Source organism: Pristis pectinata, chromosome 16, assembly GCF_009764475.1.
Source record: "Pristis pectinata isolate sPriPec2 chromosome 16, sPriPec2.1.pri, whole genome shotgun sequence".
NCBI classification, from domain to species: Eukaryota; Metazoa; Chordata; class Chondrichthyes; order Rhinopristiformes; family Pristidae; genus Pristis; species Pristis pectinata.
This window is the reverse complement of record NC_067420.1, coordinates 18,807,946-18,833,433: the sequence shown is the minus strand read 5'-3', so window position 1 is coordinate 18,833,433 and position 25,488 is coordinate 18,807,946. Positions and strand designations below refer to the sequence as shown.

Here is a 25,488-nt window from a genome sequence, read left to right as displayed (position 1 = left end):
CTTTCCACTTCTAATATCGCTCTTTGACCTGACAGTTTTGCTCTGTTACTCTTCCACAGATGCAGCCTGACCTGCTGAGTGTTTCCAGCATTTTCTGTTTATGTTTTAGATTTCCAGCATCTGCAGTTTTTATATTTTCATTTACAGGTTCTTTTTACTTACATTCTCTCTTCTACCCCCTCCCATTGAACAAAAGATACAAAAGCCTGAAAGTATGTACCACCAGACTGAAGGACAGCTTCTATCCTGCTGTTATAAGACTATTGAATGGACCTCTTATACAATAAGATGGATTCTTGACCTACAATCTACCTTGTCATGGCCTTGCACCTTATTGTCTGCCTGCACTGCACTCCCTTTGCAACTAACACTTTATTCTGCATTCTGTGATTCATTTTCCCTTATACTACATCTGTGTACTGATGTGATGAAAATGATCTGTATGGATGGCATACAAAACAAATTTTTTCACTGTACCTCAGTACATGTGACAATAGTAAACCAATTTACTAATTTAACAAAATAACAGTGGCATGATAACCGAACATTCAAATATTATAAGGATTAAACTATAACAAATATTTTATTCAGTAAGGAAATGGAATGTTTTGTAATAGAAACAGTACCTTAAAACAGTCATGAGTATTTTTTGGAAGTGGGGAATGGACACTCAATTTACTGTGTATTTCATCTAGTACATTGTTATAATGCACTCTTTATGGTTTGTCAGATGGATATAGGTTACCTCAGGAACAACAGACCTCAATTCGACTTTTTTTTTCATTGTTGATGTACCTAATTTTTAAAAATGCTTTCAAAATTAATATGTAATGTAAAGCCTACTGCTTCATTGAGCCTTTTCAGTATTTGCATCTAAAGCTGTATTTGCACTGTTTCACTCTTAAGTAGAAGTATAAGTCCAAAGTTCAAGATCTTACTTTGCATCAGATTGAAATGCAGTGAGACTCCCTGTGGCTGCTAATTCCCTGTTAGTTCCGTTTGACACGTGTAAAGGTAAATTCAATGCAATAAGAAAACCTACCGGCAAAGCTACATCAATTTAAATGTTTAAAGTGTTGTAAGTCTTCCCTTCGGCATAAATTTGTACATTGCATTCAAGCGTGAATACTGCTCTCCTTTAACAAGAACAGTTTAATTTCCAGCAAGGCATACCACGAAAAGTATTTTGCTTTGTTCAAGCAGGCCAAACACCAAACTTCCACTTGCCCTTGAATTCCATCTGCACACTTTTTTTAATCTACTAATACTGAGGGACTGCTGCATTGGGAGAGACAAGATTTTGCATTAACTCTGGCATTGCTCTCGCAGATGGACAAATGGACATTCATGGCACTATTTCAAACAAAAGCAATGGTGTCCTCCCCAGTGTCCTGGACAATATTCATCCATCAATCAGCATGCCAAACACAGTTAACCTAATCAATTTAATATTGCTGTTTATATGATCTTGCTGTTAACAAATAGGTTGCTGTGTTTCTGACATTAATGACTACTATATAAGTATTTCAGTGGCCAGAAAGTACATGAGGTGACCTACAAGGGTTCTGTACTTTCACTTTTTTTATTTAGGTAAGAGTTGCCAGGTTTCCATTAACATTAAGATTATCTGGCCTTGTCCTGTCAGAGATAAGTACCCCCCCCCCCCCCCACCACCTTCTCTGCAACTTAAAACCAACCTGTTTTCTCACTCTCCCAGTTCTGACAAATGATATTTGACCTGAAACATTAACTCAGTTTCTCTTCTGACCCGTTGCGTGTTTCACCATTTTCTGTTGAAATGTGAACCTGGCCTTTACTTGATGAATCAATATTGTATCTCTGTTTCTCCATATCTGCACAGAATCCATGAATTTTGTATCACTATAAAAATAATCATATTGCACTGAATATACTATAAATGGAGTAGACTAGAAATCATTAAGAAATGCAACCATTTTTAGTTGAAAACACTGTAGATTTAATTGCTGAAGTGGGTTACATCATAGTTTTGTTTGACCAAAGTTGCAAATCAGGAACAAATGGCATTTGCTATTGGCTAGTGTTAGTTCTGGTTTTGGGTGGCTTTCACATATATTGGAGCCATTGAAGCAGGAGCTCCTATGAAGGGAGATGCCACCATAAGGCTGAATGGCTTTGCCTTTATTGGGGCAAATAAATACTCTGTTCCTTGCAAAGCATGATGCAGATTCCTGGACATTAAAAGACTCAGCATTTTCTTGTCCCCATCATTTGCCAGGGTCTCTATCAATACAACAATAGCCAATGGCGCAACGTCTGTGGAAATTTGACTCTTTGTCTCACAAACATTCATTGCCAGAGCTTTGCAACTGAATTCTTCACAAGTAATTCTAACCCAATGGCCTCCACAGACAACTGAAGGTGCTGGAAATCTGAAATAAAAACTGAAAATGCTGAAGATATTCAGTCTTGAAGATGTTCTACTCCTATTTCTGATGGGATCTCTATTTGTCTCTTTTATTTTGCTCATCCTCAATCACTTCTGTTTCCCTTCTTTATCTTGAAAATTTATTGAGCAAAACTCACTTCAGCAGCCACATCACTTTTGTCAGCAAGTATCTCCAGCTACAGTACCACAGCATGTGTGTTACCTGGACAAATTTGATCTCCACCTTTCACAGACATTCACTTTGTTTTCTCCACCCTCCCCACAATTTTGCAATTGCTTGTGGTCTCACTTTTCCAGTTCTGATGAAAGGTCTTTGATCTAAAATATTAACTCTGTTTCTCTCTCAACAGGTGTTCCATGACCTGTTGAGTGCTTTCAGCATTTTCTGTTTATTTTTTGTTCTATTTTTACGCTTTCTTTTACTCAAAATTCCAAAACTCAGCATTTAGTTAAGGTTGCTTTCAATAATGGAATGCAGCCAAGTATTTCAACAATATGTGGTTTAAAACATAAAATTAAGTTCTACTGGAGCAAAAAACAAACTGCTGGAGGAACTCGGGGGGTTGAGCAACATCTGTGGGGAGACCCAAAACGTTGACAATTCTTTCCCCCTCCCCCCCTACAGATGCTGCTCGACCAGTTGAGTTCCTCCAGCAGTTTGCTTTTTGTTCCAGATTCTAGCATTTGCAGTCTCATGTGTCTCTATTAAATTGTACTGACTTATCCTTGAACATATTACTTTTTCAAGTCAACAAAAATAGCGTTGAACCATGAAATAACGCAACCTTGTTCAACTGAAAGTAAAAATATTTCATGGGTGATACAGATGTTTTGAGTCGGTGTATACTTACAAATTAAGAGTAATAGACCAGCAAGGAGAAGTCCGATTGCAGCTCCGCCCAAGGAGGATGTTGCAGGCAATGGAACAGGACATGTTCTCTCATCAATGCAATGGCAAACATGTAAATTCAATGAACTTTCCTGGGTAATTCCCTGCCTATCTCGGATTTTGAAAGGTATGGTGTAATTTCCAATGGGAACTTTCCTTATTCTCTGGAGCTGAACAGTGTTGTCTGACAGAACAAATGAGAGCAACATTAGGCTACTCACAAGCTAATAAAATTGTGTGCTATTATTACAACACAGTTGTGTAAAATATCAAAGAATAAAAAATATCCTGAGAGGAGATGTATTGAGAAGTTCAATCAAATATAAACCCTCATTATATGTACTGCCTTTTCAACTGATAGCCAGCATTCAGTTTGAGGAAACTTTCCTTAGTTTTGAAGGTTAATTTTCCCAATTAAATTTCATTCATACATGGCCAAAGAAGATTGAGAGAGTATAATTGCACAAGATGGGCTTTGGTCTTCATAGGATGCCAAATTAAGTATCTCAACACAAAGCATTACTGCTAGAAAATTGAAATACTAATTTGTTAGTTTACATATTATACCTGAGCTGTTGAATGTTTCTAGGTTTATTTTTTTGTTTTAAGATGTATTTTTTATTATTTATCTCATTTAAAGAAAACACATACCTGTTGCTTTGCCTAATTTCCAGTTTTTCTTTATATGTTGTTCATTGTCCAACAATTCAAACGTAAAGGGACCACCGAAGGGCTCTAGGTCCTCATCACTTGCTGAAACGGTTATAAATTGGACTTCTCCCTCGTCACATATGCTTGCATATTTAGTCTTAAGATATGGCAGATTATCATTAATGTCAGCCAGAATAAGAGACAATGTGCCAGTTCCTGTTATGGGAATGTCATCTAGAGTAGTAAGAGATGCAGTCAATAGTAAAATGAAATAACATTACTTACACAAATTTCTCTTGGGAGTAAATGGTCTGTAACAACTTAAATGAACTGAGAAACTGAGAGAAAGCTTGTCGTGTATCAATAGTTTAAAGTGAATAATGTGCATAAACAGGTGCCAATCAATTTCAAGGCTACATTCAATTCAAGTTCCCATTTAAGCAAGTCAGCTGTAAATAAATATACAGAAAAGATTTACCATCTTCAACTGCATACACTGTAAATGTGTAAACACTATTATTCACATAAGGTGATTCTCGATCCAATTCTTTCACTGTTGTGACAACACCAGTTTCTGAATCTACAGTCACCCATTCAGCTGGCTCATGACCTCGATAATACCTTTCAAACAAAAAGACACACACTAGGTTATTCAAGAATTCAGACTGTTGAACACTACTCAATGAATAACTAAGTTTTGTACCTGTTGCAACTAGAAAAGTTTGTATAATCTCCTAAACTGCATTCAATTATCTGAGGAAGTCAGAGGGGAATTTTCCAGAGATCATTTCTTTACAGCCCTGGCAAACATTTATCACTGGTTACTAATTTCCCCTGAACAAATTGGCTTGTTGGGACATTTCAAGAGGTCAGCCTGGAATCAGATGTTGGCCAGAGTAGGTGAAGCTGACTCGTTTGCTTCCCTTATTTTGTTTTACAACTACATGGCAGTTTCATGGTCACACTTATGTTTTCATGTCTTTGGATCAATAGTTTAGAATTCTGGATATTATACAGCAATAAACACGATAGCTCCTAGGTCTTCTCATTATCTCCAAGGCCATAGGTTAGTGGTGATAGGGAATTGCTTAACTATTCATCTTTCATTCTATTTGTTTGTTGATAAATGGGATATGGTATTTTAACTGTACTGCAATGCTTGCTGAATCAAAGTACCTCAAAAAGAAATTTAGAGGTGATTTTGTTAGCTGATAATTGGCAGTAATAGATTCATCCTCTCTTTATGATGGATAGTATATCCCTAGGTGAAATGCCCCATTGCCACTCAGGCCTTCATGCCTGTGACGTACTTAGCTTGATGAGGGAGCCACTCGTTCTGGTGTGCAGGTCCTCAGTACTATAATAGCAATGTTGTCAGGGTCCAGAGGGCTGGAATCTCATCAATGATGTGGCAAGCACAGTAAACATTAGTTTACCTGGTTCAGACTACATGTAATGCCCTCTGCAATGACCTTGCCAGCCACTTTTCTCTTGGGATGAGGAGGCTTTCTTTTCACACTGTGCCATTGTGGAATGTGTAAAGGAAAGTCTGGGGGACATCTGGGAGCAGATCCTGGTTCATGGGAGAGTGGATGTCAACATTTAAAGATGAGACACCTACAGAATCAGGGAATGATGGTTGGAAATCCAATCACTGTCTGGGGGATTTGTTGGAGCCAGAGGAGAACTGGTAAATAATTAAATTAAAGAGTCTTCAAGAGTCAACGTTCCCAGCACTTGGGGGGTCCTCTTCAGTAACATCCAATCAAATTCCATTGCTACAGAGGCAGCATTGCTTCCGGAAGTTCCTAACTTCAGCTCTGGTCAGGATAAGACCTAATTTCCCAGGCAGAGCATGGGAAATGACAATTCTATGTACATTGGCTTGGAATTCGTGCCATTAGCCCATGATCTGGTTAAATTTCCAGAGTAGTGCGATTCAACCCGGAAATGGTGACCAACACAATCCACTCCAAATATAACTGATTTTCATTTGTGTGACTTTGAAAAGTATTTCACCACACATTGAATTTCCAAGCTCTTGCCTTTCAATGTATTCAGACACTCATGAACATCTTGCAGCTAGATACTGATACCAATGGTGATGTTACTGAGTAAGATCATTTATTTGATACTTCTAGCTGTCTCTTGACTTTATACTGGGCTTCGTCATTTTCTATTAGTCCACCAGCAATTTCAACTGAACGTTGCCGAACATCAGATCTTTTTTATGATCCATTGATTATGCAGTACTTTGCTCTATCTGCTGCTTTTATATTTAAGTTATTGAAGTTTACACATTATGTAGTAGCGAAACCATATTTACACATTATCTGGCTGATGCTATGGCAGTAGCTCACCATGCCAAAAGTTTAGCTAAAGCTTCTCACATCATGATAAAGAAATGAAACAATAATCTTGAATGGCAGAAAAACAGCACATTTCAATGTTTTTCACATTTATATTCTATAGTTGTTGGTATCTTACTTGATGGAATGTTTATAAAATGTATCAGTATCATAAGCATTGAATCTTCCCAGAACTTTTCCAGGTTTTTGACCTTCAACCTCATTAATGGTTATCACTGGAGGATCAAACACTGGAGGGTCATTCAAGTCCTTCACAGTAATAACTGCAGATAACTCTTGTGGTTTTCTATTAATGTTGTCTTCTGTATCAGGACATGTAAAAAGTGGTTCTTCGTTCTCCACAGTTATCCTAAGATTCCTTTGAGGACCAAGCTCATAATCCACAGACTGCAATAGTAAAAACATGTCATCAGTTTGAATTACAGTATAAATATCTTATGGAGATTTTCCTTACAGGTCCTCCCCAGCTAATGAACGCTGACTTATGTACAGACTGTACGTATGAACGAGCATTTGGGAGACCAGTGGGATGGATTTGCCATCTGCTGTGGGGCTGCAGTCACCTTCTGCCGTGCCTGTACGTGTTAGCGGCCACATTTCTGACTTGTGAATTGTTCAGGCTACGGACCCTGCTGTAACTTGGGGAGGACCTGTATTCTAAAACAGCAGTCAATGATGTGCTGTTTCCTGTCTATTCTTGGAGCTCTGAATGAAAATTCAGGCCATTGCCCAGTTGTCAGAATTTTTTGGATAACTATTACCTGCGGTTTGAATGATACTGAATTCTGAAAGTAGAAAGAATTCCATTCTTTACCTTGGTGATCACAAAGTAAATAAAGACCTCAAGATCGTAGAACTAAAAGTGGCTTCTGATGGGACAGAAATACAAAGCAAGGAAAAGGTCTTATGAAAGAGTACATTCAAGGAAGGTAATGTTCTTTTTAATTGCTATGATGACATTTTTGTAACCATACACATCTGACACTGTTTTAAAATTTACTGGAAGCTTTCCAAATGCATTCTTAAAGGCTGATCAACAATGTGCCTCGTAGTTCAAAATGTACAAAGCTTCAGTAATTGGGTTCTGAAATGTAATAATATTTATTTGCATGTAATCTATTGAAGTCAATAGGCATTTTTTCAGCATTATATTAATTCTAACAGCTAAAGTTTATTCGAAATCCAACTCACTGTTTCAGATACAGATAAGTACTGATGTTGTTTGCTGGCCTTTGGGAGCAGAAGGTTTTAGATTTGACTTTGCATTTTTGAATGATCAGATTAGCCAGAAAGAATTGCAGCATTACAAATGATCTTGGAACAATTGAAACAGAAAGGGAAACCAACTTGGGAGATTTCCTGTTCTTAACCACATGATGGAAAGTGCAACTGCATGGACGCAAAAGGAACAATTTTAGACTCATTTACATGAACTAAAAATCAAATCCAGAGATACAGAAATGTCACCCCAGAGTTCTGGTTTTGACCACTTGATCGCTAAATCTAAAAGGCAGAAACATAAACTTAATTCAAATAATCACAAAAGTAGTATATAAATAATATTCAAGGACAAAGGAAAATGGTGAAATATGCATTTCAGCTGTAATATAGAAAATGAAAAATATATTTATATTGGAAAAAATACAAATGAAGATAACGTACATCTCTTCACCCTCTTTTTCTTCGAGCATAAATAAAGCAAAGAGTTTTATGCAATGTTTTCAAGTTAAAATATCATACCTTTATCACAATCAGTAGTCCATCATTTGTTTCTGGATCTGTTTCCATCCTGTAATTTTCATTTTCATTCCCTTCTATTATTTTGTACTTTGCCCTCCAGGCTGGTGTATTGGGAGTGTCTTGGTCAGTAACACCTACTCGTAATATAACTATGTTTTTGTCGGACTCATTGATACTTCCTGAAACCTAAGGAAAAGAAAATTAGATAGTCACAGAAGAAAAACTTTAGTAAGTTTTAGAACTTTATTACACCAAACATTTAGTTACAACACGATGATTTGAATTCATGAACATTTGGACTCTAAAGTCAAAATAAGTAACTTTATGATTTCATGGACCTTTCTGGTGCTCAACTGCCTAGATACATGGAACTCAGAAAAAGAGAGAAACAAAATTTAAATATCTCCGAGACATATACATACCACCCCCAACCCCTCCCCCCCGCGTGCACGTGTGCGCACACACACACACACACACACACACACACACACACACACAGAACTTGTATCATAGAACCATAGAACAATACAGCACAAAACAGGCCTTTTGGCCCACCATGTTGTGCCGACCTTCAAACCACACCTAAGACTATCTCACCCCTTCCTCCCACATATCCCTCTATTTTAAATTCCTCCATATGTTTATCTAACAATCTCTTGAACTTGACCAACGTATCAGCCTCCCTCATCAGTGACTAACCTGAACTATTGGAATACTGAGCATGATGATGTCAAGTCTGGAGGTTTCAAGAAATAATTCACACCATTTCCTTTTGTCTTTCAAGTCTTCACACACATAGCAAGCATCTCGAGACAACTAACAGGCTGATACTTAAGAGGGCTTCATTTCCTCTCAGGGTGCACTTGTCAGGACCTATTGACATCCACTAGCACAAATACTTGCTTATACATTTAGATGATTTTTCATCTCTGATCCAAAACTCACAGATAAGCATAAGCCATCAGTTGTGGAAAATCCACATTGTGGTATGTAAGTGTCTCCAAGTTCTTCTTAACAGGACATGGACAATGAATCCAGGTGTTATCATTGAGAAGAAGGATGCCAGAGGGCATAATCAATTTATCCAGGCACTGACACATGTTGTACAGACACATTCCATAACAGCAGAGAGAGAGCAGAATCCCTGGCACTGCAATGCACCAAGTTGCTCTTTAGCACACCAATATGATTGATGTGGCGCTGGCCAGAAGAAGAATGATGGCAAAAGGTTCGTGAAGGTGGGAACTGCATTGAAAGCGTCCCCTCTTCTAATCAGTTGATTCCTCCCTCCTTCAGTACTTGCCATGCTGCTACATCTCCCTGTGGTCGTGTGCGCCTCTGAAGAGGTCGAGATGGAGCAGACTTTGAGGGTAAAAGTAAAGCAATATTTGGGGTCAGCAGGAAGCGGGTGATAATGGGGTAAAAACCCAGAAGGCAAAAAAGCATCTCATCAGTCAGGGCAGGGATCTGAGTAGCCTGCTTCTACAGTCAGTGAAGCCATGTGGGATCCCCACTTAGAAATAGTAGAAAGTACATGTTCAACATTCTCTTGCACTCTCCCCAAGGCCATGGTCTCAGCTCTTTATTCTCTCATTCACATCTCCCATAGGATGTTAATTGCTCATGTACCTGTTCGTCTTCAAAAATCCAATCTTCATCTTCAGTGAGGAGTGTACACAGCAGCTAGTTTAGCAGAGGCATAGACACCCACTCCCAGTTATCATTAGGCAGATTATGAAAGCATATTTGCATCCAGTTGTTATGTGTATGATATGCCTTTCCAAAAGAAGTTAAATTTAAATTACTGTACACATCCCTGCTCAGCAGTATCCAAATACAAAGGTATTAAGCACAGACAAGGGTACATTGGACCCTGGTTGCCATTTTGATCACAAAAACGTAAGTCCAACCTACTCCCATCTTCTTCATTCTTTGTGCTTAATATTCCCCTTGAAGTGTCTATAAAAATACTTACACTTTTCTGAGTTAAAATAGGAGGATAGGTATTGGAATCTATCACGTTGATCCTCACTTCCGCAGAAGATGAGGTCACATTTTGTCCATTGTCTCTTGCTTTAATGATTAACGAATAAGATTTGATGGCCTAAAACACAAAGAAGAATCGGGTGTACATGACCTTATAGACAATCTCTTAAAAAAAAGGTAATAGTAAAAAAGATAAGATATCTTTATTAGTCACATGTACATCAAAACACACATGAAATACATCTTTTGCGTAGAATGTTCCAGGGGCAGCCGCAAGAGTCGCCACGCTTCCAGCGCCAACATAACATGCCCGCAACTTCCTAATTTGTACGTCTTTGGAAAGTGGGAGGAAGCCAGAGCATCCGGAGGAGACCCACAAAGACACGGGGAGAACATACAAACTCCTTACAGACAGTGGCCGGAATTGAACCCAGGTCACTGGTGCTGTAAAGCGTTATGCTAACAGCTACACTACCGTGCCTGGCCTGTCACTGTGGCACATAATCAAAGCAGTTACGTATTAAATTTCCAGATACATACCTCATAATTTAAGCATTTTTGAAGAAGAATGGATCCATTCTTTGCATCAATTTTAAACACATTCGAAGGTATTTTAGGATCTTGAGAAACAATTGAGTATGAAACAAATCCATTGCCATTGCTTTTGTCATCAGCATCTTCTGCTTCAATTCTGAAGACTTCTGCCCCTAAAATATAGTACATGAATTACTTAGTAAGTTACATTAAGTCTCCAGAAAAAGTTCTGTTCACCTTGCATGAAGCGATATATCCAACAAAAACACAAGACACTGGAAATGTTTGATGGACTAACCAATACTTAACAACACAATGGGCCTGGAATCGCCACCCAAGGACTCCCCCCATGGGCATGGACATGGAGCAGACATTTGATGCAGTAGATTTTTCTCACTGACCCTTTGTGCCCTTGTGTGGTGCTGTCTAGATGGCTGTTGGACTCAGACGATGTGGTGCAGACTCTACCCATTTGCCAGCCAGCGAAATTAAGTGTGGATCTTTGCCAGTTCTAATTGATTTTAATAGTGTTTGGCCGTCTCCAAAATCAAGTAATGTTTAGAAACTATTAAAATTGACATAAATAAGCAAAACAAAATTATGAAATATTTTAAAATAAACCAATAACATACAAAAACAATAAACAAATGCAAAGTATTTTTTGAGGTGTAATTAATGTTCCCCCTGCCTCCTTTGTCCTTGCAATGAATTGAGTCTCAGCACATGGTCCAAGTAGCAATGGGGGTTCAGTGGCAGAGTGAGTTGTAGATTCAGCCTTCCACCTTTCATAGCATATGCACAGAAGATAGGGATTTATTTCAGTCTCACTGTTTGAATACTAATGTTTCTGAATGGAACAATTGGCTAAAGTCAACACGATCTCACCGACTATTGTTTGGGTAGATCTCATAGATCTCAAGTGCCCATGAAAGGGTGGTGTTAAACCTCCATCCTGAATCAGTGCAGTCCTTTTGGTGAAAATATTCCCAAAACGTTGTTGGCTAGTGAGTTCCAGGATTTTGTTCCAGTGGTGATCAATGAACAGTCAGGATGGTGTGACTTGGAGGGGAACCTGCAGGTATGTATTCCCATGCATCTTTGTTGGTAGAGGTTATAGATTTGGGAGGTGTTGTCAGAATAGCCGGGGCAAAGTATTTTGTGGAAGTTACACACTACAGATACTGTGTGTTATTGGTGAAGGAACTGAATGTTTAGGGTTATGACTGGGATGCCAAAAATGTGACCTATTTAATCCTGTGTGGTGTCAAGTTTCTTGAATGTTGTTAGTACTGCACTTATGCAGGCAAGTAGAAAGCATTTTATCACCCTCCTGACTTGTGCCTTGTGGATGGAAGAAAGGTCTTGGACTGCCAGGAGGTGAGCCACTCACCGGAGGACACCTAGTTTCTGATTTGCTCTTCTAGCTGCAGAATTTAAGTGGCAGGTCCAGTTGATTTCTGAACAATGGTGAACCCCAAGATATTGAAAGTGTGGGGCTTGGCAATGGTAATGTCCTTGAATGTCAAGGATAGGTCATTTGACACTCTTGTTAGAGATGGTCATTGTTTGGCACTTTCATGGGATGAATGTTACTTGCTGCTTATCAACTCTTCCCACAGTGTTGTCTTTGTCTTACTGTCAAGCAGGCATGGACGACCCCATTTTCTGTGGTCAAGGAGTAACTATATTATTTAAGCATCCATTCTTTCTTCCTTTCTGAACATTAATATATTTGTTCTGAATAAATGAAAAGAAATATAAAAACAAAGATCTGTTTTGAAAGAAACTCCTACCTGGATATGTAGCTTCCAATACGTCGACATCATATACTGCTTGTTTGAATTCAGGACGATTGTCATTGATATCAATCACTTGAATTTTATATAACATATGGTCATCTACTACGTTCAAAGTATCCCTGTCCATAGCATCAACTTGAAACTAAATAAGCCAAAATAGGTAGAATTAGGTATCATACAAAAATTAATTATACATGAGCAAATATCATTGCATTTACTTTCTCAATAGTTTGGTATCTCATTTTGAGATACCACAATCAAAAAGCACTAAAAGGTGCATTATATACTTAATTTATCATAGAATCATAGAAACGTACAGCACAGAAACAGGCCCTTATGGCCCACCTTGTTCATGCCGACTATGATGCCTATCTATGCTAATCCCATTTGCCCACATTGGGCCCATATCCCTCAACTCATTTTCTATCCAAGTGCCTTATAATATCTGCCTCCACTACCTCCTCTGGCAGCTTGTCCAAATATTCACCACCCTCTGTGTGAGAAACTTGCCAGCAGATCTCCTTTAAATTTCTCCCCTCTCACCTTAAACCATTCCCCTCTAGTTTTTAGACTCCCCTACTCTGGGAAAAAGATTCTGATCAACCATGCCCCACATAATTTTATAAACCTCTATAATATCACCCCTCAGCCTCCCATGTTCCAGTGAGTAAAAACCCAACCAATCCAATCTGTCCTTATAAATATAGTCTTCTGTTCCAGGCAACATCTTGGTGATTCTCTTCTGCATTGTCTCTATTGCTTTCCTGCAGTGTAGTTACCAGAACAGTACACAATACTCTTGATATGATCTAACCACTATTTTGTACAGCCTCAACATGGCCTCCCAACTCTTATACTCAATGTCTCGGCCTATGAAGGCAAGAATAGCAAATGCCTTGTTCATTACCCTATCCAACTGTGTTGCTTCTTTCAGGGAACTATGGACTGGCACCTCAAGGTCTCTTTGTACATCAACACTCCTCAGATCTCTGCCCTTTACTCCTTTTGTCCTGACAGAATCTAACCTCCCAAAGTGCATTACCTCTTGTCAAAGTAAACTTCATTTTATAATTTATGTACCTTGTCAGGATACTTCCATTCCTGGACTTTTTTTATTTTGGTAGGTTGAAGGCATATTGATTCGAGTTCAATAGGTTATAGATTGAAACATCACACCCATGACTGAGCACATAATCTAATTATATAATAATTGGCAATGGTAATGTCATTGAATGTCAAGAGTAGGTTATATTATAACATAATATATTATAACATAATCTAGGCCGATATTCAATGCAGGAGTGCTGTTTCCTCGGATAGATTACATTTTGCAAAGACATTGTGGCATATCCTGCAATAGTTGGTCAGCAGTTATTCCTGTAACTGTTGGCATTTACAAGCTTTTCTTATTAGAAGATAAGCAAACAGGCCTCTTTTCAATCTAGTAGTCCCTTTGTTGTGATGCTGTGCTCTCCATAGAGCTCAGTGACCCAGCAAGAAGGTCTTTGATTCAATGGACCAGTCTCTGATATCAGTGATCCAAGGTGGTGCTGAATTGTGCCCACTATTAAAATTGAAGGAAAAAAGTCAGAAAATTAATGGAAGTTATTTTTACAGTGAGCAGGTTGTCTGATGACAAAAGGTTGGACAGGCAGAATGAGTTTAGAAGCATAAAAGATAAGTTAATTGAAATAGATATTGGCTACATGGATATCAAAGGGATGTTTCTTCTTGTGGGAGAGTCTAGGTCTAGGGGGTCATTATTTAAAAAATAAATGATCACCCATTTCAGTCAGAGATGAAGCGAAATTTTCTCCTCCCAGAGGCTCATGAGCCTTTGGAACTCTCCTCCTCAAAGGGTGGTGGAAGCAGAGTCTTTGAATAATTTTAAGTCAGAGGTAAATAGATTCTTGATAAGCAAGGGAATGGGAGGTTATTGGGGATGAAAGGCGGGGAAGGAGCAGCACAGTGGCACAGCTAGTAGAGCTGCAGCCTCACAGCACCAGAGACCCAGGTTCAATCCTGACCGTGGGTGCTGTTTGTTTGGAATTTGCAGGTTCTTCCTGTGGGAGAATAAAAAATGGGATTAATATCTAATTAGTGTAAAATGGGTGGTTGATGATCGCTATGGGCTAGATGGGCAGAAGGGCCTGTTTCTGTGCTCTATTTTTCCATGACTCTGAAGTACACTTGAAGTTACAGTCAGATGACCCGTGATTTGATAGAATGTCAAAGTGACTCAAGGGGTTTTGTGGCTTACACAGCTCCTCATTCATATGCTCGTAGGTTCATCTAGTCAGCACATTTTCAACATCCACACCCGTGCTCTGCAAAACTGAAGAATGGAATGCACTGGAGATCTGAGGCCAGCCACCTACACTCCCGTTTCACAACTAGTCTCACCACTGAGGTCAGCAGTGGATCAAGAACATATCAAGATCACAGGCTGGACAGATGTGCTTTGCATCTGAAACCTTCAATTTTACACTGGCTTTAGCTCATTTAAATTGCATCATCAACCTTTATTAAAACATTTTCAGTTTAATGTTTTCTTTATTTCACTGTATATTTATTTTTAAATAACAGTAATGTATTTTTCACATTTTTATTTTTAAATTCTTTTTGTTTTACTGTTTCAATCATTTCAACAGTTTTTAAATGTCTAAGAATATCAGAGATATTGAATACAGTGAAGGAGCCTTTTACAGCATGGAGCACTGACAACAGAGCAGAAGCCTCTGTTGTGGCCAGTCGCAGGGTTCACAGCATGTTAGAGCAGCCCTAGAAGGTGCAGCCAGTGAGTCAGATAGAGTACAATCTGTCCAGTGACTTTCAAGAGTCCAAAAGACATGATCGTGATTTATTTTTACAAATGCTGACTGTACTTCCTATTAAGTGATAGCTTAGTGCCAAATAGTGTCAACCACATCAGAACCCCCTCAACGTGCCAGTATTAGGACAGCTCACCTCACTGCAATTTCCAGACACATTCCTAGTATTTGGAGAATGGATGGTGATAATTGGGGTGAAATCCAATTCAACTGAGGAGGCTGGAAATTTTGGGAAGACACCATTTACAAAAGGATAACTGCTTTCCTTTGAAAAGGAGTAAGCTTATTTCAGCATTTAAAGATCATATTTTGGTGCAATTTATAGTAATGCTAGGGAGTGTTGTGTGAAGAACTAAACTTTTCAGGAGAAATTAATGGAGACACCATTGCAGGAAATGCAGAAAGGCAGATGATAGGTTTTATGAGTGGAAATAGTGATGTTAAGTTTATGAATAGAGGCGGAACTGAATGTGTGTCTCTGGCTTACATTGGTCATATCAAAATCAGGAATTGTTTTAATGTAATTAGGAGAATAAGATAACCATGCACCTTTTAAGACACAAAATTGAGGTTAGTATGTATAAATAGAAACAAATAGTAAATTACAGCAGCATTCTCAGGAAGGTACTAGACAAAAGACGCAAACATTGACTTCTCTCTCCTCTGCAACTGCAGAAAAGTCACAAAACATAAAACCATGTGGTTGTTCCGAGAAAGCCATAATACTACTGAAAGCACCCACAGTACTTCCAATTTTTCGGGATTGTTCTAAATTGGTTTGATTGACTGAAATTACAACTCAGGGGTCTTTGTGCCAAGGAGAATCAGCTTCTGAACAAAAAATGACAATTTTTATTAAAGGCTGATGTTTTTAGCTAGCTGTGACAATTCTGCTCAGTGTCCCTTACCCCTGCCTATGACACCCCACCTCTGTCAACACAGTAACAGCCTGATTACCAAGCTCTGAGAAATCCAGCACTGTTAAGGTATGGGATTAGGTTTATGGGATTCTAGATCTCATGTATTTAATGCTGGTCAGCACAGGACAGGTGTGTGTAAATCATAGGACCCAGTTTGTATGCTTCAAATCATTCAGCAAAACTTTTGTTGAAGTGAATCATAGGAAGAAAACAGGTACCATCAATGATTTTGTCTTCTCGCGATCAACTTTATGATGAACAAATATTTCGCCAGTATACTTGTCGATTGAGAAGAGGTTTTTCTCAGGATCGCGCTCAACCCCCTCTCCCGAAATGGAAAACAGCAATGAATGGTTTTGTGACTTGTCATTGGAAAGCTGCAAGAGAAGAAAGCTGTTACTTTTAGAAATAATTATCCAAGAGAATGAGTTGAGGTGACTTAGTAAGAGCATTTCATTAAAATATGAAACTAATTTTCAGCTTTTAACTTTCAAACATGACGTGCCATTAAAAACTTTGGCTTTGAATTTACTCCATAGGATAATATTTATAAATATTTAAGCTGCTAATCTCTATTAAATAAGAAAAGTTATGTTAGTTTGTTTTAAATGGATTATACTTCTTCATTGAGCTGGAATCTATAATGACAATTTTTCACAATCTACAACAGATGGACATGCCAATGCCTGTACACCTGTTTTGCTTTTGCAAGAACTGTCAGACAAGTTTTACTTTCTTATGATTGAATACACACTTTCCCATGTTATTACAAAAGTATTTCAAAAGAATATCCACTATCTTTAGATTTTAAGTGGTCATTTTTAATGCAGTGGCTCAATTCTTGTAATATCTCTTAGGAAACACAACTTGACTGAAGTGCACCAAGATTTCAAAATAATGAAACCCCCAGAGCCTTGTCCCTTGTTTCTTCTACTATCCCCCTGATTCTACTTTCTCTCTGTTTATTCTCAGATTCCATCTTTGGAGAAACAAGGACAGAGATACAAGTACCATTGTCCATAAGTGATGGGCAAACAGAAAAATCAACTCAAGTGAGAACAAGAGAGTGACAAATGGGAGAGGAAGAAAATGTGAGGGAACAGAAGAGAAGGAAAGAATGTCCAAATTAAATATGAAACAAAAACATGTGATGCTGAAACAAAACAGAAAATGAAAAAGGTGAAGAAATGTAGAGAATGAAAAAAGAAGATGAGCTTGAGGAAAGAGATGGTGAAGTTATATTCTGACTGTAGAAATCCAGCATCTTTCTCCACAGCTGGGAGCAAGGAGATTCGATAGTAGAGACTCTATCAAAAGCTATTCAAAATAACATAGTCAGATTTGGAAGAGTATGCAGTTGGATGGTGGGCAGCAAGATGTGTTTATTTTGGATCTAGTGGAGGAGTTTGTAATCCCTGTTACAGCTGTGGATGACACTAGGGCTGACACTGAGTAGGTCTAGAAATTGGATTATGATGGTCCCAATTTGGTTGGAAATTTGATGGTGAATCACCACTCCAGTCTCTTAGTGTAACTCCCACTTACTAATCCAATTAAAATGCTCAGTGCTTGAAACCTGCACACCTATCAGCCTTCATTGGAAGTCTGCTACAGCAAAATCCTCAACTGAGTCTGCTGGAGCAGAACTATCTGTGGCCTTCCCCTCTAGGAAACTGACACATGAGCTCCTCTTCCCATCTACTGTGATTGGAGGACATGATTGCCTGGTGACCCACCACGTGCTGTACTAGCCTCCAGTACAGAAGTGCCAGGAGCTGTATTGGTGGTTGCAGTTATCAGACTGAATGAGAAGATTTCTTGAAAGCCTTTCTTCTGGGCAGATGGGACCTGGGTAATTGGAAGTTCATGGATAAGGTAGAAGGACATAGAAGTATAATTAAGTCATCTGCACAAATTAGGAGGAAATAATGGAAGAGGGGAAGTAGGATGTGAGAATGGGGGGGTTTGAGGTAATGATCTGACTTGGATTGAGAATTATAATTAAACAGATCATTCTCAGGTGTGTGATGCTGTAGGGATCAGTTCTTGGCCCTCAGCTATTCACAGCCTATATCAGCAATTTGGCTGAGGGAATTACATGTCACATTATTGCGGACGGCAATAAACTAGGTGGAATTGTGAATAGGGAGAAGGATGCGATGAGGCTTCAAGGGGATATGGACAAGCTGAATGAGAGTGGGGGAGAACATGACAGTGGGAATATAATGTGGAAAAATATGAGGTCATCTGCTTTGGTGCATATAACAGAAAAGCAGTGTACTGTTAAAAGTGGTGAGAGCTCGGGTAGTGTTGATACTCAAAGAGTCCTACGAGAAGACAACATGCAGGTAGAGTAAGCAATTAGGAGGGACAATGATAGGTTAGCCTTAATTATAAGAAGTTGTGGTTACAGGAGTAAGGAAGTCTTATTGCATTTGCATGGGGATTTGATGAAATCCACACCTGGAGTATTGTGTACAGTTTTGGTATCCAGAACTATCTGCCATAGAGGGAGTATAGCAAAGATGTATTGCACTGGTTCCACAGATGGTAAGTTTGCCATTTAAATAGAGATTGAGTAGGCTGGGACTGTATCCTTCAGAGTGTAGAAAACAAAATTTCATTGAAACATCAAAAATTCTTGAAGAACTTGACAAGCAGGATACAGAGAGGATGTTTCCCCTGTCTGAGGAGTCTGGGAACAATGCGTAGAGTTTCAGAATAAAGGGGAGGCCATTAGGAATGAGGTTAGGAGAAACGTCTTCACTCAGAGAATTGTCACCCTTTGGAATTATTAAGTCCAGACAGCTGTAGAAGCTTAGTCATTATGTTCATTCAAAACAGAAATAAGTAGATATCTGGATACTAAAGGAATCAACAGATGTGGAAACTGTGCTGGAAAAAGATGCCAGGTAAAAGATCAGCCATGATCTTGATAAATGGCAGAGCAGCTTTGAAGGGCAAGATGGCTTTCTCCTGCCCTTATGGGAAGGGGGAGTGGACATTTTTATCAGTTCTGTACCCCCCACTCTCTATATTGTGGCTGCCCCGATTACTGCCAGAACTTTTGCCTGTCATGTGTAACTTGCATCTTTGGCTTGTGCCAAGGAGTCTTGAGGTCGCAGACTGTGAATGTGCACTAAAATACATCTAATGTCCATATAAGCAGAAACATTGCCATTGGCTGGAGCCTATAATTGTGTTAATGAAGGGCATGCACTAACTTCATGCATGAAGGAAGCCAGGTCATGTTGGCATGCATTACTTGTGCATTGCAATTCCAGCACATTTTTCAGATTGACCACATTTGTAGGCTGTATTGGTCATTTGGCCTATATGATCCAAGTCACTTGCTCCAATTGAGAGATGTATGCAATGATATTGTGAAAAGGTGAAGACTTCCAGGGCTTCCACAGTTGGAGGCACAGGGTAGCAGTTTGGTACGATAGAAATTATAGACACATGCACTTCTTGTACAAGACAAATTTCTAGAACCTCTCACAACTATAACCAACACCAAATTAATTTAAATAGAGAATAACAAGCAACATTTTTCTCCAACACTGAAGTAATTGTAATGCTTGAACATAAGGCTACAGTCAGCCAGTCATCAACGTTCTGTGTGAGACAGAAGCTGAATTGATATTAAAATTGCACTACTTCATAACTTTCTGAAAAACTTAGATTTCTTTTATGCTAATTTGTTCCCATTAAAAAGAATATCTTCTTTGTCCCATTACAGTGCTTACTTTTATAGCCTTCTTTGGATAAGGTCCTGGGTCTTCTTCTATAAGTTTAAAAACAGCAGAAATCCATCTTCTCTTTTGCCGGTGCAATATGATCGAATGCTGCCCTTCAGCCCTGCACATGTCCTAAATTTAAGGTTTCAATTTTTAATATACAAGTATCCAAGATTAATATGTAACATTTTGTTCACAGATGCTTTCTTTAAGTTTCAATTCTGAAGACGCGAATTTGCCCCCAATCTATCAGTAAGAGATCCTCTTCAAAAAAATCAGCTCTCTTAATTTTTAAGCAGTACCAAATTCTAAATATCCTTTAATTCACCATTCATGTTTATACTTATTGTACATAACATTCTTAAATAGTAACTCGACACATGCTGTTAGAATGCAAAATTGATGGAAATTCTGGTCCTAATCTTGATTGGTCCCGGCTTTCTGAGTTGGTGGAAGGGATGGAGGATTTAAGCTTGTACTGCACCCAGCGGAGCATTGCGCATGCAAACTGGAAGCCATGATGTTTAGGCACCAGCTGTGTTTATATCGAGCCAACAATCTGCTGGGTGCTAAATGACTCACCCATGCAAATTGTTGGATTGAAACCCACCTATTGCCCAGTCAACCAGCAGGATAAATTTATGCAGGTGGGTATTCCTGATGCTCCAGGTTCCACAAAAATAATTCAGAAATTGCCCTCACTGACCCTCTTCTGCTCCATCATACAGAAAATGATTGGAACCTGTGCACTAAAGACCACAACCCATTCCCATTCAAAGTGAAAATAAGCATTTTATTTGCATCTAAAGACATTGTTATTAAAACAAGGCTACTTCCTGAAACAGGCTAGAATTTTGGACACCTTGCAGAAATACCTTTTCAAAATGACTGGAGTGGTTAGTATAAAGCATGGGTCTGAATTTGAGGCTGTAGTAACACTGTTAATGCCAAATGAAGTAAATTAAAAGTTACTAAAAGCTAGAAACTACAAAAATTTTAGCACACATATTAAAGCAGCACTGCTCTGGAGGTGGATGAAGGGTGAGGTCCGGGCTGGGCTGCCTGGGCTGAGGAACAGCAAGGAGGAAGATGACGATGATAAATAGCAAATAAATTCAAAGAAGGAGCCTGTCTGGGGGACATTTGATGCCTCAGTCGGCCATGTCATTGGCCCAGCTTAAGCTTGAGGACTGTAAATTATGCAAAGTAGACTCAACCATTTCATTCAGACCTGCTTCAATATTGGAAGCTTGTGACCCACTGGTTTCCAAGCACACTACATCAGAGGTGGAGGAGGTAAATTGAAAATCTGGGAGAACACTACTGACGCATTAACCATTTGGCAATCACTTCTTTGAAAAAGATTCCATTATAATGCACAATATTCTGCAAAAAAAATTCTATATTAAAGTCTCTGACTTCACATCATAGCTGTTCAAGTTCAGAAAGCTATAATCCCTGAAGGGGATGTTGAATAAGCAAGAAGAGAAATCAAACGACAAATATCCCCTTCCAATCTCATTCAGGCGATTTGACAATATAAATGGAAACAATATCATAGACAAAAAAATTACATTATTTAAACCATTCAAGATGAATGAAAAGATGAAACACTGACAGAACACAGTGGTGGGATCTTGAACAATTTAGGTATGTTTTTACTTTATCTTAATTAGAATAAGCTTAAACTGTGAACTTGCAAATTGGTATTTTTGACACCGCAGAGCAACAGAAATCTGAGATATGAAACGTTGTTTGGTGTAAAACTCCCTTTGTTTCTTTCACATTAGATATTTTGTATTGATGTAATTGAAATTTCTTTGATTAATAGCCGATGATTGCATGGCCAGAGAGAAAAGTGTCATATTGTTCTTAACTGTCACCATAAAGAATGCGGAGAAAGGAAAGCTGCAGTTTGATAAAAATCTTATTTCATTCACAGGCTGGCTTCTGCCTTCCTACCTACTCATGACTCATTACAAAGAACGGGCACAAAATTTAATCCTTGAGTATTTTAAAGTAAAGCAAACAAATTCTCCTTATAAAAACAACAGTTTGCCATCATGTAGTGCATTGGTTAAAATTTAATAAGATGAAGCATATTTGAGACAAATATTTTTGCTAAAACTTTGAGTCAAAAGTATGTATTTATTCACGCTGCGTGGAATTTATTGAGTCCATTTTAACAAGGTGACTTATTAAATGGGTTAAATATGGATTTAACAATCAAATTAAACAATAAGTAATCAAAATGCACTTACAATTATGAAGAAAAGCACAAGTGTATGTATTCCAAACCCCATGATGACTCTGTATCCAGCAAAGGTGATTTTGAATTTGTTTAGCAAATCGCAGTCGCGGGTGGTTTATTTAAAGTTTTGTGCCAGAGCATAATAAGATCAAGTGGCACAACTTGAAATTCCTGTCCTTAATGACTAGTGATTTACTTCCAGGTTTTTCTCACTTGGAAACTCCACCAGTAATTACAGACTCCAGAGACTGAGAGAATTGCTTCAGGCTACAATAAAGTTAGACAGTGACTCTGACACAGTATTGATAAATTACATCTCAACAGTAAATCCAAACAAATAAAAATTCAGGCTATTTTACTCGGTAGTCAATTATAAAAGTGTTTCATTGATTCTGATAACAAACTCACTTAATCTTCCGCAGAAACATGTTTTCGTTTTCCGACAGTTTTCTTCATATGCATGTAAATATTAATGATTTGTCATCTGTTTGAAAAGTGATGTGTCATACCAAGGTTAGTTTGCATACAGTAAAATGAACAGAAATCTTTGTTCAGATACTAATTTATGTGAAAAAAAGAACACTTGCTGATTCGGTGCTCTCGGCTCAGATTGTGTGCGGAGCCATTGCCATAATTCTGCAGCTCCAGCTCAGACTTCCCAGAAGAGATCATATGCCATTCCAGAGTTGAGTAAGGGTCACTAGAAATTCAGCAATTTTTCACTGCAGGATACTTCTGTCATTTTCGAGATCCACGTCTCCCTGTCTTAACTTCACGCAGCTGAAGACAAAGTTCAGCTGAATGGAGGTTCTGTTTCAAGGGATCAAGCAGTATTTTCAGTTGGTCACATTTCTCCTGGCTGATTTTGAGACTGGGGTTCGCCGGTTTTTGGCTGCAGTCCTGCAATAATACTATTGTCTTTTAAAGTCATTAAAATGAGACAAGAGCAGAGAGTTAACTCTGGAAGGGCAGAGCAAGCTGCTTGAAGAAGATAGTGGACAGAGGAGGAGGAACTGCAAGGATGAGGAAGGTTAGCTACAATACAGTCAGGTCCTCTGTTCCTGAGTTCCACATCATTAGTCACGTCAGCTACTCTTTCCCATTCACCCAAGGCCAAAAAGAATTTCCTTGAATGTCAACAGTGAGCAGAGGGAGCTTGCTGCTGGCTGTATGTTCCAGCCCACAAAGCTAGCCGTAGCCAAGTTAGTGTATTATTCCATTCCAGCATACTTCCTTGCTCTTATGTTCTGTAATTTAGTCAATCTTGAAGGCTCTTGGACCGGAAACATTAATTCTAGTTATTTTTTTTATTGCAGATTTCCAGCATTTGCAGATTTTATTTTTATTTTTAATCCTGTGGGTCTACTAAACTACCTCATTTACATGCTACCTTCAGGGATGTGTTGACGAGCAGTCCTCTGCAGTTCTCAATTTCATACCATTTATTAGGGATTGCCTTGCCTTGCTTTCCCTTTTCAAATCATCATCTCACACTTATCAAGATTGCACTCTGCTTGCAATGTTCTGATCCACTTGACAGATTCATTGATACAGAATCATAGAAACATACGACACAGAAACTGGCCCCTTTGACACAACTCGACCAACCAACTGCTATGCTTACCTGTGCTAATCCCATTTGCCCACATTAGGCCCATTTTCCTCTACACCTTTCCTATTCAAGTACCTGTTCAAGCACTTTTTAAGTGTTGTAATTGAAAATGCCTCCTTCTATTGCAGCTCCAGATATTCACCACCCTCTGCGTGGTGGAAAAGCTTACCCCTCAGATCTCCTTTAACTTCCTCCCCTCTTCCCTTAAACCTGTACTCTCTAATTCTAGACTCCGCTGTCCTCAGGAAAAAACTTCTAACTATCTGCTCTAGCTATGCCCCTCATAATTTTATAAACCTCTAAAAGGTTGCCCCTCAGCCTCCTATGTTCCAGTGAGAATAAACCCAGCCTATCCAATCTCTCCCTATACCTACAGCCCTCCTTTCCAGGCAACTGATTGAAGAATCTCTTCTGCACTCTCTCTCTATTGTTACCTCATCCTTCCTGTAGTGTGGCAACCAGAACTGTACACAAATGCAGTATAAGCAGTGTTTTGTACAACTGCAACATGAAGCCCCAACTCTTGACTCAATGCCTCAGCATATAAAAGCAAGCACATCAAATGGCTTCACCCACCACCCTATCTACTTGTGTCACCACTTTCAGGGAGCTATGGACTTGCAGCCCAAGTTCTCTCCGTACATCAACATTGCTAAGGTCCCTGTCATTTGCTCTGTATGTCCTAACAGAATTGCCTCACACGTGTCTGGATTAAATTCCTATACTAAAGATTAACTCAAGGATCAAATCAGGAGTAAATTGTATGATCTACTTTGCTCATTTTCTTTGTATCTGGTAAATCAGAAAGAATTGATGTCACATATCTCCTTTGTTTATTTTCTTGCTGGCACACAAATCAGGAGGAAGTGGTATGGTGCATTGTGCTTGTCCGTTTGTCAATGGCAGTCCTGGTTTCAAGTATCTTCAACCTTTTTCCTTCACATATATATCAGAGCCATTGAAGCAGAGGCTCCCACAAGGACACGTCATGAGTGGTAGTGGCTTTGTAGCCTTACTTACCTGGCAGGGGAGAGACCATGATCAAAAGGCGGTTCTCCCAGGGCAGTAATCACAAAGGTCAATCTACCTGAGCTGATTTGCAAGTGATCTCCGTGAACTCAAATTTTGAAGAAGAAAGACAACAGGAACTCTTCCCAATCAAGTGGCTGCCTGACAAGAGCTTAACCTGCTGACGGAGGGGTGAATGATAATGGTGAATGGGAAACCAATCTAACACCTCTTTCCAGCAACTAACCTGCTGTAACCAACCAGCTCCATCTGAGTGGCTGCAGCAACGAGAACCTTGGGAGGAAGACAAGGCATTCGCAACACTGTCAGGGTGACAGTGAAGGATCTCAGCAGGGGAAACCCTTTCACCTCGGACCTCTTCAGCAAGAAGATCTTGCTGGATTGCTGCAAGTTTGAGACGAAGGACATCTACTGCCTCCAGGACTTCCCAGGTAACGGGTACTTTGACGTTACCTTCAAGCACCCAGTTGGATGGCAGAAGGTGGGACAGAACTTTTGGGAGAAGGAGAATGAAGCTCCACTGTCACTGTTGAAGGTGCAGCCATCTTCACCTTACCCACCCAGAAGGAGTGTGTGATAATGGTGCACATGTTTAACATGTATGTGCCCGTTGTGGATGTCCTCACCTTCCTGGCTCGTTACATCAAGGGAGCAGGAAGCTGCGTGGGCATCAAGGACCTGTTCGGGATCTGGACCAGCAAGCGCCCGG

The 25,488-nt window shown here is 39.1% G+C and overlaps 1 protein-coding gene across 2 annotated transcripts in view; it reads right to left on the bottom strand.

Moving 5' to 3' along the window:
- The window catches only part of LOC127578822 (cadherin-like protein 26), a 41,932-nt gene extending 19,287 nt beyond the window's left edge, over window positions 1–22,645 (bottom strand). The window contains exons 1-12 of one of the 2 annotated variants that reach the window (XM_052031298.1): window positions 22,547–22,645; window positions 22,149–22,405; window positions 19,897–20,019; window positions 16,366–16,524; window positions 12,391–12,538; window positions 10,604–10,770; window positions 10,053–10,181; window positions 8,078–8,263; window positions 6,456–6,724; window positions 4,447–4,589; window positions 3,969–4,202; window positions 3,280–3,501 (exon numbers count right to left, since the gene is read on the bottom strand). In XM_052031298.1, the coding sequence (XP_051887258.1) occupies window positions 3,280–3,501; window positions 3,969–4,202; window positions 4,447–4,589; window positions 6,456–6,724; window positions 8,078–8,263; window positions 10,053–10,181; window positions 10,604–10,770; window positions 12,391–12,538; window positions 16,366–16,524; window positions 19,897–20,019; window positions 22,149–22,190 (1,822 nt within the window). In that variant the 5' untranslated portion in view covers window positions 22,191–22,405; window positions 22,547–22,645. Of the gene's footprint in view, window positions 1–3,279; window positions 3,502–3,968; window positions 4,203–4,446; window positions 4,590–6,455; window positions 6,725–8,077; window positions 8,264–10,052; window positions 10,182–10,603; window positions 10,771–12,390; window positions 12,539–16,365; window positions 16,525–19,896; window positions 20,020–22,148 lie in introns of both variants that reach the window. The other variant, XM_052031299.1, reaches the window with a different exon arrangement.
- Between the last annotated feature and the right edge of the window lie 2,843 nt (window positions 22,646–25,488).